This window comes from Phocoena sinus, chromosome 10, assembly GCF_008692025.1.
Source record: "Phocoena sinus isolate mPhoSin1 chromosome 10, mPhoSin1.pri, whole genome shotgun sequence".
NCBI classification, from domain to species: domain Eukaryota; kingdom Metazoa; phylum Chordata; class Mammalia; order Artiodactyla; family Phocoenidae; genus Phocoena; species Phocoena sinus.
Window position 1 is genome coordinate 27,111,971 of NC_045772.1, and position 12,590 is coordinate 27,124,560.

Here is a 12,590-nt window from a genome sequence, read left to right on the forward strand (position 1 = left end):
TGCAGAGTAGAAAGGTAGAACTCCGAAAGAGTAGTGAGAGTTCAGAATCCAGAGATTCACATCTCTGGAAACTGCCTAGAAAGAGCACGGTCCAGCCCCCTTATTTTACAAAGGAGAAAATAATGTAAGTTCTATCTCTAAGCTTACTTACTTTGACTACAGCTTTAAGAACACAGAAAAGTAAAACTAACAGCATTTCCAAAGCGTCAAAAACGGAAGCAGAAAGGCTGATGAGTAATACCTTATCAGCTTCCTCATTCTAAAACCCCATGTACTAACCTCCATCGACCCTATCTGCAAATTAATCTTATATAATTTATACATTCAAACCAAGATTAATAACCATGCACCTTGAGAACAGTGGGCCTTAAGAACAATGTACTACAGTCTCATGTCATCTTTACTTTCATATTTAAACATTTTTGGTAGCTGAGAATAAGATCCAAGGCTTCCTATGAGATACCACGGTTTTACAGAGGAAATAAGGTTTTTACTGTAGTAGCACCTTCCTTGATATTGTAACTTTTTCTCTTGATAACCTTTAAGGTGGGACTCCATAATCATTAGCCACTATTTTACGTGCATCACGCTTTCTAGTAAATCAGACAGCAACCTGCAGCCCAAAAAGGATTCAATGCTTATCCCAAATTTGGGAGCACAAGATGGGGGAGAAGTATATTACATGATACACTGAACAAAAATAAATTTAAATATCCTTGCCTAAGCGTGAAAGCAACAAAACTCATTTTAAAGCAATACAGTCAGGCATAATCATTTCATCTGTAATAGGGCAAGTATACAGCTCCATGAGAATAGCAGCCCTCAGTATTTGTTTTAACAACTTACAGGGGATATGCAAAAATCTATCATTCCTCCCTAATATATGAAAAACTAAAGGGCAATTTCATAGCAACTTCAGTGCTTTCTAACGTAACCGTTGAACTTACGAAAAAGCAAGGAAATTTTTTAAATGTTTATAAGAAAGCAAAGGAAAATGCTGCAAAAATTATTTGGCTGGCAGGCCACGGAGAAAGCCGGAATCTTTGCAGGACTCACCAAACTACAGAGCTGTTTTAAAACCGAAACTCAAACAGATTTGAACAGGTATTAAGTATTTTATACAACAAAATTACCAAATGTACATACTTCGATAATCACAAGTAGAATCATTTCCAACTAGTTTGAAAAAACTATAGTTATACAAAAATAACTAAACTACTATGACAAGAATAAATAACGAGCCACACAATTATTATTAGTCAATGCTGGCCCTAAAAAAAATGACCAGAGAATTTCAAAATGATTAGGAATGATCAAGTATGACTCCTATATTTTCTAGGTAGGTAGTGACATTAAGAATGTGGTTTTCACAGAAATATAGTCCACTTATTTTTAATCACAATGACAAACAAAAATGACTGACTACAAACAAAAATGAATTGATTCAGATAGCTTCTTTTAAAAGGTTTTCTTTTTTTTTATTAAAAGCAAAACCTGTGGTAAACCACAGCGTTAGGGAAGCTTAACAAATTTTAAAATCCCCTCCAAATTATTTAAAAAAAAAAAAAAAAGAAAGAAAAAAGCAGTATTCGTGCCATAGAAATGTGTGGCTAGCTTATAATCCTCAGAATTCCTTTCATGTAGCTAATGGGTATCTCATTTCTGGGACTTCCTCACACTTAATTGAAATGTTAAAGAAAAGGAGAAATATTTAGATGTTGATAAAGTTATTCTAATTACCCCGCTTCACTAACTTCAGCTCATCCAAGTTCAATATCTAGTAAGTGCCTGGTCTGCTTCGGCAGATTTTTCTTTTTCTATTTTAAAAGTCATTACTAAACAAATGAGGTTACTACTAGTTAAAACTCTAAATCCAGATGTCATTTGCTCTGTTGTAAAAATGTGCACAGTATTAGGCAAGTATACTTTTCCTCCCATATATTTTTGTATCTTTGGCCAAACTCCCCCAGTAACATTTTAGTTTATGGTCTGTATCCTAAAATAAAAACATTTGTATTTTTTGCCATAAAAATCAGTAAACTTCTTTTAAAGTTAGATGCTTCAAAATAAACAATACAAATATTGTATTAAAGTCCTATTATAATTAAAGAAGGTCGTTGGTAATGAGGAAGAAAATTGAAGGCATATTTGCAATAAATCAAAAGCAGAGTTGTCAACAGTAGCCTCCACAATTATTAGTAGTGTTTATAAAATACTGGTCTTTGCATTAATTCAGGAGTATAAGCTGGCAGGGTTTTTTCTTAATAAATGAAAAATAGTTTTTGTACTTTTAAGGTGAGAATGACTATTTTAAAAACGAAGACAACTTCCAGGATCTATCTCTTTCTCCATCTCAAAACTATGAGTTTTATTTTTATCTTTTTGAATTCTTGAAATTCAATGACATTGTCATAGCTCTGTGAACCAAGATAACAGAAACCACCAACTGTAGGAGCCTTGATGCTTTCGATTATATTTTCCTAGAAAGATTTATATGATATTGATATTTAATCTCAATAGCTTTTTTTTTTACGGAAATCCTCCAATGCCAATAAAAGTTAGATAATCTAAATCTCAGTAGTTCAGACAAATTTAGTCCGTTGGCATACCCTAAAAACAGGATAATTTAATAAGATCTAAATAACATTATATTCTATATTAAATAATACTTTCAAGACACATGTTCTGTTAAGATAAGCGAGTAACAACCTCAAATCTGTGTTGGAAATGAGCAGGGGACACATTTTTTTAAAAGGAGAAGAGGCTACATTAACCACTGCTCAAATCTCCCCGTTTGGGTGTAGGAGAGAGGTGGAAAGTACAGCCAGCCAGGTCCTTTATCCGGGCAGCTGCCCATCCCGGGGTACCACACTTCCATGTCCTGACCACTGTCAATCAGAATAGCTCAGTTTAAGCATCTCTACGGTCAGATACCTTTGTATTTTGCTGGGAGAAGAAAGGGAAAAACAAAAAATATATAAAGCTCTCTTTTCCCAAGCTCCCTGCATCCTTTCAAAATCACACTTTGCTAACAGAAGTTAGTATGATGAAGAAAGAAGCCACCAGGAACCTAAATGATTTCCCTTTAAGACAAGTTTTAAGGCCGAGAGGACACGTTCTTTTTTCTTTCTTTCTTTTTCCTTTTTTTCTTTTTTTAAGCCAGACTCTCTGGGTTACTTATGATTTTTATTCTGTTTGAATATGGTCCCTGTTACCTTTTGTAATTTTCTGGAAAGAAATAAGATTTCCATTGTTTACAAGATAAAACAAGAGGTTGACACTTTACGCACAAAAAAAGAATAACCAAAGGTTACAGTGACGTCAGTTTTAGTTTTTGCTGAGGGCCGGTGGTTTTTTTTTTTTCTTTTGTGCAGTGCGGGTGAAACAGGTGTGAGGCACTGACTGTGTTTTCTTAAAGGAGGAGCGGACTTTCACCTTCTCTCAGTGTTATCCTGGTTCTAAGGAGGGGGCCTGCTTTGCCAACTCTTCTGGGTAGACTTCATAACAGATTCAGCAGGCTCTATTCTCTAGGAAGGCTGAAGCTGGCAACCACATCTCATGGAAGATTCCACAAAAGGCTAAATTAGGATGAGATCGTCAACAGGCTTCAAAAAGGCAGAGTTCCAGGCCCCATCCCTGAGGCCAAAGGGGCCTCCTTCAGGTCCTCGTCCCCACAGTCTGACACTCTTGGCCTCTCCTCTCTTCTCTAGCTTCCCACCCCATTCTTCTGCCAGCCCTTCCTTTTTCCTCTAACCCTGCAAAAAGTGAGCAGCGCTGTTGTTTTGCTCCAACTGACAAAACAGCTAAGAAACAACAGAAGAACATGACTGCCCTTTTCAAAATGGGCCACGTGATCACCCTATTTAAATCCAGCTCTTACAGTAAAAAGGAATAGAGAGGGAGGGAGCTGTTTATGAAACTCTCCTACTTGCCTTCATAATACTCTCATCTCCCCTCTCAGCCTCCTAAATACCCAAGTGAAATTATATAATAAGCTGTATTTTCTCACTCTGAAATTTTTCCTTAGTCCAAATTGCTAATGTGGCAGGTTCCAGCTGCCTAAATTCCCTAAACAACATTCCCTGTTCCATAAAAAGCATGCAACTGCAAGCACAGCAGTCCTGCTCCAGTTCTGAGAACTAGAAACTGACTAGCCAGTTCCTTGGCCTGGGGAGGCCGTGAAACAGGCAACATGGACGATTTAAAGGTACACAATATCCGAGGTTCCATTTCACTCCCAGGCAGCCAAGAGTGGCCCAGGAGAGGCCATCCTCCATTTTTTTTCTGACTCTTACACTGATTCCCTGGGAACTACCTCTGCTCCAAAAGAAAACACCCCTCCAATGGAGAAAGGGGGACACTGAATTTCTACTGCTTTTTATGAATGTATTTGTTTCATGAAGAGGGAGAAGAGTTCCGCAAAACAGACTGCCTTAGTTAAGTGACTTGAAAACTGTACATCCCAGAATAGCAAATACAGTAAAGTGCAAAGTTTGAGTCCTTTCTCTTAAATTATTTAATACAACTTCAACATTTACAGAAATATTCATTGACCTTTCTCTGACACATACAGTATATGCCTCTACCTCTGGCAAAAATACTACCCAAACCAACCTAAGCAGACATAAATGCTTCATTTTGATTTTTAAGACTTCAAAGAAGGAAATTCTATAACCTACCTTGGCATTGCCAGACTTCACAACAGCCTTCGTACTTGACAATCAAACAATATCTAATTACTTGGAGTTCCCTGCACCTGCCATGCTAGTACATATCTCTGTGTCTCTCCACGTGCTTTTTCCTCTAGTTAGAACAGCCTCTCCAACCCCATCCACACAGTGAGCTCTACTCTTCAGCAGGCGGCCTATGCCACCACCCCTCACCTGTCCCACATCTGAGTCCATCTCTGCCTCCTGTGTCACTTGTATACGTACCTGCACTGCCTCTATCAGAGAGTACCATGTCTGTTCATGCATCTGTCTCCCCTGCTGGACTCAAACTCCTCGAGGAACTAATTGTTTTTGTATCTCCAGAGCCTTGCATATTTTGCATGAAAAAAAAACAGGTGCTATAAACGAGAACTAACCTGATGTGGCTGTAAAATGACTTCTAGCTTTTAAACATAATGAGCCTAGTGCAAGGCTCATATACATCCTGCTGGTTGATCCAAACTCTGTCCTGCTGTAGTCTGAAACCATTTGTTCTTGTTCTATCCTCAGAGGAAAAAGAAAAACTGGTCACACTTCTCTGTCCTCTGTATCATAATTAGATGGGGATGGGAGCTGGGGTATGGGAGAATAATCCGGCTACCTAGTCACATCCTCAAAGAAATCAGTGTGGAACTCAAGGAAATTGGTGGATCCATCTAAATTTAACACACCTTCCATCCACCCATCAAAAGTATTTGAAATGCCATTGATGGAAATAAAAGAGAGAATTTACTGTGGAGAACAAAATAAAACTATTAGAAGAAAGAATCTGAGGAAGAGCTGGGGTTAGCTGATGTTTGTAAGTAAAGATGGGAAAAACATAAATGACGGAGGTCAAAACAGAAAGGTTTGAACCTAAGGACCTTAGAAATCATTTTGGTTTCTTTTTCTAGTAACAGGCTGACCACAGACAAGAATAATAAGAACATTATTCTCCAATTCCTACACAACGTCCTGCATTGCTGTTTAAGCATCTAGCGTCATGCTTGCTCTGATAAATGTGAGTGCCACGTACTGATTCATGTCGTAGCTCCAGTGGCATGATTTTCTTTGAAGTTCTCTTTATTTATTTTAACAATTTAGGTACCATAATCCTCAAAAGTTTTTCTGGGACTAGATCAAAGGGAGAGAGGCAGAAAAGGGGAGCTAAGATCTCTCGAGGACCTCTTACATGTGCCAGTCACTTTATACACCACCCTCCCAATAAGCCCACTTGGTAGGCATACTTATTCCCATTCTCAATGCAGTTTTAAACCTATATCTATCTGGTTCTAAATCCAGTATTCGTTCTATAAATCATACTATTCCTATTTCTAATTTCAGCATTAAGAACACAAGAAGGCAGCTTCAAAGGTAAGAGGTATATCATTCATTCATTCATTCAACATTTATTCAAGAGCTACTATGAGCCAGGCACTGTACTTTCTTTCAGAATATAAAACATAAACAAGTTCTGGTGCTTGACTTCAAATTGCTCAAAGTTTAGCGGGAAAGGGACACAAAAACAAATAACTTGTTTTATTCTCTTTTCCCCCAGGCTCTGTATGGAGTTTTGTTTCTCCCCTTTGTCACTTTTTGCTGCCACTTTACTAACTTTCCAAACCTTAGTAGTTGCTTTCCCATTCCTTATTTAAACATTAATGAAACATGAGTAACCTACACCATTTCATAAACTGCCTTCATTGTTAGAATCAGATTCCAGAGGGATGTGAAATTGAACAAACCATAAATTTGCTCCAGGCACTCTCCATTCCATATTTTTGGAGCATCTAATATAAGGCCCAGTGCTAGCTGGGGAAACAGTAGTGGAAACAAGATAACCAGAGTTCCTGCCCTCATAGAGCTTATCTTCTAACCATTCCAAGATGGGAGGAAGGCAGCAAACAAATCCATGGATTGTGATAGGCTTGTTACGAAGAAAAACGACAGGATGCTGTGAGAAAGTATGTATGGCACAGGCACCTGACCTTTGGCTGGGGGATAAGGAAGGCCTCCCCGCAGAAGTGGCATTAAAGCTGAGATCTATGAGTTGAGTGAAACTCCATGAAGGTGGGCATGGAGGGACAGTAGGGGGAACAGAGAGAAGCATTCCAAGCAGAGGGAACAAAATATGCAAAGGCCTGAAGTTGGAAAGAACACAAAGCTTCTGAGGTGAGGAAAGAAGGCAGGTGATAAGAGGGTAAGTGTCCCAAGACAAGCTGGGAAGGTGGCATAGCCAGACGCTTCAGGACATTGTAGACGACAGTTTGGATTCAAATCTCACCCTAAGAACAAAAGGAACACACTGAAAGGTTAAAGCTTGTCCACTGAACTCAAATTCCCTTGGCTACCTGTGACTGATATATCAAGAAGAAAACAGTATGAAAAAGTGCTCTGATAAAGGAAAACATATTTAGAATAGAAAGCATAGTGTCATAGGAGAAAGGGTGCTAAACCATGAATGAAAACTAAGGGGTTCTACTCATAGTACTATTATCCTGGGTAGGCCATTTAATCTCAAAATATCTCCACTTCCTCATCTATCAAATAAAAGTACTAAAAAATTCAAAACTCACATATTCATTGTAAAAAGCAAATGAGATACTACATTTGACGTTTCAAAATGCTTTGAGGAGCTTCCCTGGTGGCGCAGTGGTTAAGAATCTACCTGCCAATGCAGGGGACACAGGTTCGAGCCCTGGTCCGGAAAGATCCCAAATGCCGCGGAGCAACTAAGCCCATGCGCCACAACTACTGAACCTGCGCTCTAGAGCCCGTGAGCCACAACTACTGAAGCCTGCGCGCCTAGAGCCCATGCTCTGCAATGAGAAGCCTCTGTAATGAGAAGCCCCCGCAATGAGAAGCCCGCACACCGCAACGAAGTGTAGCCCCCGTTCCTGCTCGCTGCAACTAGAGAAAGCCTGCTCACAGCAACGAAGACCCAACACAGCCTAAAATAAATAAACAAGTAAATAAATAAATAAATATGCTTTGAATCTCTAAAATGTAAGATCCTTGAGGCAAGGATTTTATCTGTTTTTCACTGCTATAGCTAGCACTTAGAGGATGGATGGATGGATGGATGGAAGGAAGGAAGGATGAATGGATGGAAAGAAGGATGGAAGGGAGGGAGGGCAGGAGGACAGGCAGACAAATGGATACAACAAGCACCATACCATGCAAATATGAAACAAGATGGACCCTGTGTGGACAAAGCCCACCTGGGAGGGCAGCCTCCACAGAAGGACTCATTAGCATAACATCACAAGTGTTTGCCAGCCAGCCGGGCCTGCCCTCAATGCCAGTGCACCAGGCACCTCCAGCAGCTGTTCTAGAGGACTGGCCAGTTGGTCAGCCAGCACAGGTTCCGAAGCCCATGACATACACTCCCTCAGTGTAGTAAGTGACGGGGGCGACTATGAGAAATGAAACCACTGCCCTTCATGCTGCTTCTTCCTGAGAGACCAGTCCCTGACAAGGGCCCCAAGGCCAGGCCCTGTGTACACATCCTTCTCTATTAATACAATCCATCACTTCAGACTCTTATTCTTTTGGTTTACCGAATGCAGTACTATGATCAATTTTATAAAACTTCTTCAGCTTTTCTTATATTGCATAGTCTTGGCTATGTGTACCCAGTTTCTTAAAGAATTGAAACTAAAGGTAAAAAACAAAGAGGGAAAATATAAAAAGCCCTTAAGAGGTTCTTTGATATTTATTAGCTTCCATAGCAATGACAAGAGTTACCATTCACTGCATACCTACTTTGCTCCAAACGCAGAGTTTGACACTTGGCCTATCATCTCTAATCCTCACAACATCTGACAAAGTAAGCATTACGGAGGGACCCCGTTTCATGAAGGAGAAAATTCGGGCTCAGCACATAAGTGACTTGCCCAAGATTATGGGGTTATTAAGGGGCACAGCCAGCGTTCAAATGTGGGTTCATTAGACAGTACAACATACATTCTTTCCATTATACTACATATTATTATAAAATTATTCTAAATAAGATTGAACTATACGTAATCATTAAAGCAACCTAAGCATTTACCTGTGTCAGATGCTATTAAGCTCTTTATAAAAATTATCTCACTTAATCTTCTCAACAGCCTGTAAGGTTGGTACTTTTGAGATGAAGAAACTGAGAGAGACCTAGAGAGACTGCGTAACTTGCCAAAGGTCAAAAAACTACTATGTAGTAGAGTTTGGATTTTAACACAGGTCCGCCTGACTCCAAAATGCACCCTCTTTAACTGCTACATAAGAGTTGCACTATTCAAATAGTATCAGTGTAACTTATATACCTTTGAAAGAGAATATCAAAACAGAAAAACAGGGTCAATAAACCACTTTAAAGATAATTTAAAATAACAACTGCATTAAGACACTGTCTCTAAGAGCCCATTACTAACCATTTTCTCGGTGATTGTCACCTTGTTCTGTTGCCCCAAATGGCCTTTAGAACTATCTACAACCAGAATTTTCACTACAAGTGTTTTCCTTTTTCATTCGGTAAGCAATTTAAAAATCTATTTCTTAAGCTGCCAGTTCAATCAAGTGGAACTCAAATCCTTATATCCAAATCTTCAAAAACCACCAAAATGTACACTCCTTAGTCCACAATTCTCATCACTAAACAATGCTGAGTGGCTAGAAAGATGTTGAAAAGCACTGTGCAAATTGCTCACGTGCCACATATTAGTTTTCACAGTTTCATAGTAAATTCTAGGTTATATCAAGCCTTTTAAGATATTCCCAACATGGCTGCCTCCCTATCAGAAATAATACTTCTCTAAACCTTTCCCTTGGGCAGGATTCCTCAGCTACATTTGTTAAACCTACTTTTAAAAACTCCACTTGTTATTAAGAAGGTGTCAGCCCAATAAGGAAATCTGCCCTTGATCTACTGATTGTGCAAACATGAATAGGACTTCCTTATATCTATTAAAAAGTTTATTCACGTCAATTTCACACCGACTGGCTTTTGTAAACCAAAGAGCTGGCAAACTATGACTTTAAACACAATCAGTGAAAAAGAAATCTGGCAATTCTTGGAAAAACATGTGGGAAATCATGTGTATGTGTAAACTCATGCCCATGTCAACTTTCAAAGAGTAAAATGTAAGTATGGAAAGTACCTAAATACCCCCTAACAAAAGCAAAGTAAATTTACAGACCTGGATTAGATCCCCAGAATTTTGTGCTTAATCTTCAAGTTGGGATGTTCCATCAGTACGGGGAAATTATATGTATTTTTAAGTACTTTTTAAAAACCAGAGTATATGTGTAACAGCAAAAAATAAATCAATAAACATTGCAAAAACATATAAAGAAAATAAATCACTTATAATTACACCACTGTCAATACCACGTCCCAGACTTTTTTCTTGGCATACATGCATATATAAACAATTTGAGTTTCTCAAATATAGGGTTGCACCACATGGGCTGTTTTGCAACCTGCTTTGTTTTGTTTTATTTTTCCATCCAATAATAAATTTGAATAGGACAATGTTCAAAAATTAATAAATATAGCTTTATATCATCAATTCTCCCCTAACTGATTTAACCAATCTTTCATTGAAGGACAAGTAAGTTTCCTTCAACCTTGTGGTTTTATAAACAATATTGAATTGAATATCCTTGTACATACGAGTATTTGTCAAATTAGTCCTTTCAGATAAATTCCTAGAAGTAGAAACACTATGTCAAAGGATGTGGCTTTTGATACATATTGCCTAACTGCCTTCCAGAAGGATCATGCCAATTGATACTCCCACCAGGCTTCTCCACATCCTGACCTTCCCTGGCAATGAGTATTCTTTTCAAATCATTGCCAATCTGATAGACAAAACAAATGGTAACTTCAGGCTGCTTTCATTTGATTTTCTTTTCATAAGTACATTGATATATGGAGGCAGTAAGTCAGTGTCTACTGAAAAGCAAGCGCTTTGGAGGCAAACAGTTCTGAGTTACAAAAGCCCTGCTAAACGTGTGACCTAGGACAAGCTGCCTCAACTCACTAAATCATGTACTCCTCATTGCAAAGTGTAAATAATTACACCTGTCTCAGTATTTTCTTAAGCATTATGTGTAAAGCCCTTAGCCCAGTCCCTGGTGCACAATAAACACTCAGTAAATGGTAGCGGCTGGTTGTAGCTGCTGCAGTAGCTATAGAAGCTGTAGTAGTCCTAATTGTTGTCTGAGTACTGGTAGAATATTGGCAGCCATTTGTATTTCTTCCCTTGCAAACTGCCTTTTCATATAATTGGTCCTTTTTTGTGCTGGAGAATTCATCTTTTGTTTATTAATCTGTAAGAGCTTGTTATAAATTATGGGTAATAACTCTTTGGCTGCTATTATATATGATGCCAACATTTTTCCCGTGTTGGTATTCATTTTTAACTTTATTATGGTGTTCTTTGTTGTATAGAAGTTAATTTTTACATAGTTTAATCTCTCTTTTCTTTTTCTTCTTTATTTTTTAATTCTTTAGTTTCTACCATTGGCGTAATGCTTACGAAGATCTCCACTATCACAAGATTATAAATAAAGACTGGGTATATAGTTTATTCTATTACTTTTATAGATTCTTTAATTTTTTAACAGTAAAATCTCTATAAATCATTGGGAATTCCCTGGCAGTCCAGTGGTTAGGACTCTGTACTTTCACTGCTGAGGACCTGGGTTCAATCCCTGATTGGGGAACTAAGATCCCACAAGTTGTGTGGCACAGCCAAAAAAATTAATTTTGCTATAAAGTAGGGATTTAACTTTATTTCTTTTTCTCTTAAATGACTAGTATGTAATCCCAACACCCTTCAGAAGTCCTTTCATCTCTGATTTGAAATGTGCCAACTTTATGTTAAAAAGCTGATAATTCCTTCCCTGAGATTCTGAAATCATAAAGCTCTTAAAAACAAAGAACTTTCTGTTTGTGTTTTCTAAAGTTTGGTGCCAAAATTATGTGGTAGCAAAGCCTTACCTGAGGTAATGTTGATGCTATTTCTGGCCTTTATTTATTCCATTTAGTGTCACTATTAATCAGTTTTGCTGTGGAAACAAACACAAATTTGACTATGAGATGTTGTTAAAAACCCTAAATTCTGAAACATGTTTGGCCCCAAATGTTTCAAATAAGGGATTGTAGATTTGTACCAGGTTTCCATATGTATACTCAAGTCTGTTTTTAGACTAATTCTAAATTCTCTTTTATTCTGTTAACATGATAAATTACATGGCTTTCAAACGGTAAACTGACCTTGAGCTTCTGAGATAAACTTCATTTGGTAATGATGCATTATCTTTTTTCAGTTTGCTAGATTCAACTTAATATTTTGTTAAGGATTTTTACATCTATGTTAATGAAGTCCATATTTTTTCCTTATAATGTCTTCATCAAGTTTTGGAATCCACGTTACACTGGCTTCTATCTTATATGCTATTTTGTTTTTATTTACTATATTTTACAATGTCTTAATATGTGATGAGATGAACTCTCCCCTGTTTTTCATTCTTCATTAGTCTCAAACAATATTATTCTGGACTTATCAAGTTCCACAGAATAATCATCCCATTGCAAGTTCTGTTGGAATAGCATTAAATTTTAGACTAATGTGGACAAAAATGATATTGATACATTTACTATAATAACTCTTCTCACCAATATACATGATATGTTTATTTATTCAAGTGTTCTTTTATATGCCTCAGCTAAGTTTGGAAGTCTTTTTCTCATAAATTCTGCCCAATTCTTACTAAGTTTATTTCTATGTATTTTATAATCGCCTTTATTTTTCAGCTCTACTCATATCTATGCTACTGTATTTCATTAGTCTGAGTACCAACTGAGGATCATCAATATAATTTCTGATAAAATTCTGTCCTTGGACAGGATGG

General features: G+C 37.7%; 1 protein-coding gene across 4 annotated transcripts in view; it reads right to left on the bottom strand.

Moving 5' to 3' along the window:
- Positions 1 to 12,590, bottom strand: part of CRADD (CASP2 and RIPK1 domain containing adaptor with death domain) — a 192,007-nt gene that overhangs the window by 142,774 nt on the left and 36,643 nt on the right. The window contains exon 3 of one of the 4 annotated variants that reach the window (XM_032645487.1): positions 11,677 to 11,744. The exons of the other annotated variants lie outside the window; for them this stretch is intronic. Coding sequence (XP_032501378.1) covers positions 11,707 to 11,744 — 38 coding nt within the window. The 3' untranslated portion in view covers positions 11,677 to 11,706. The remainder of the gene's footprint in view (positions 1 to 11,676; positions 11,745 to 12,590) is intronic. 4 annotated transcript variants of the gene reach the window in all.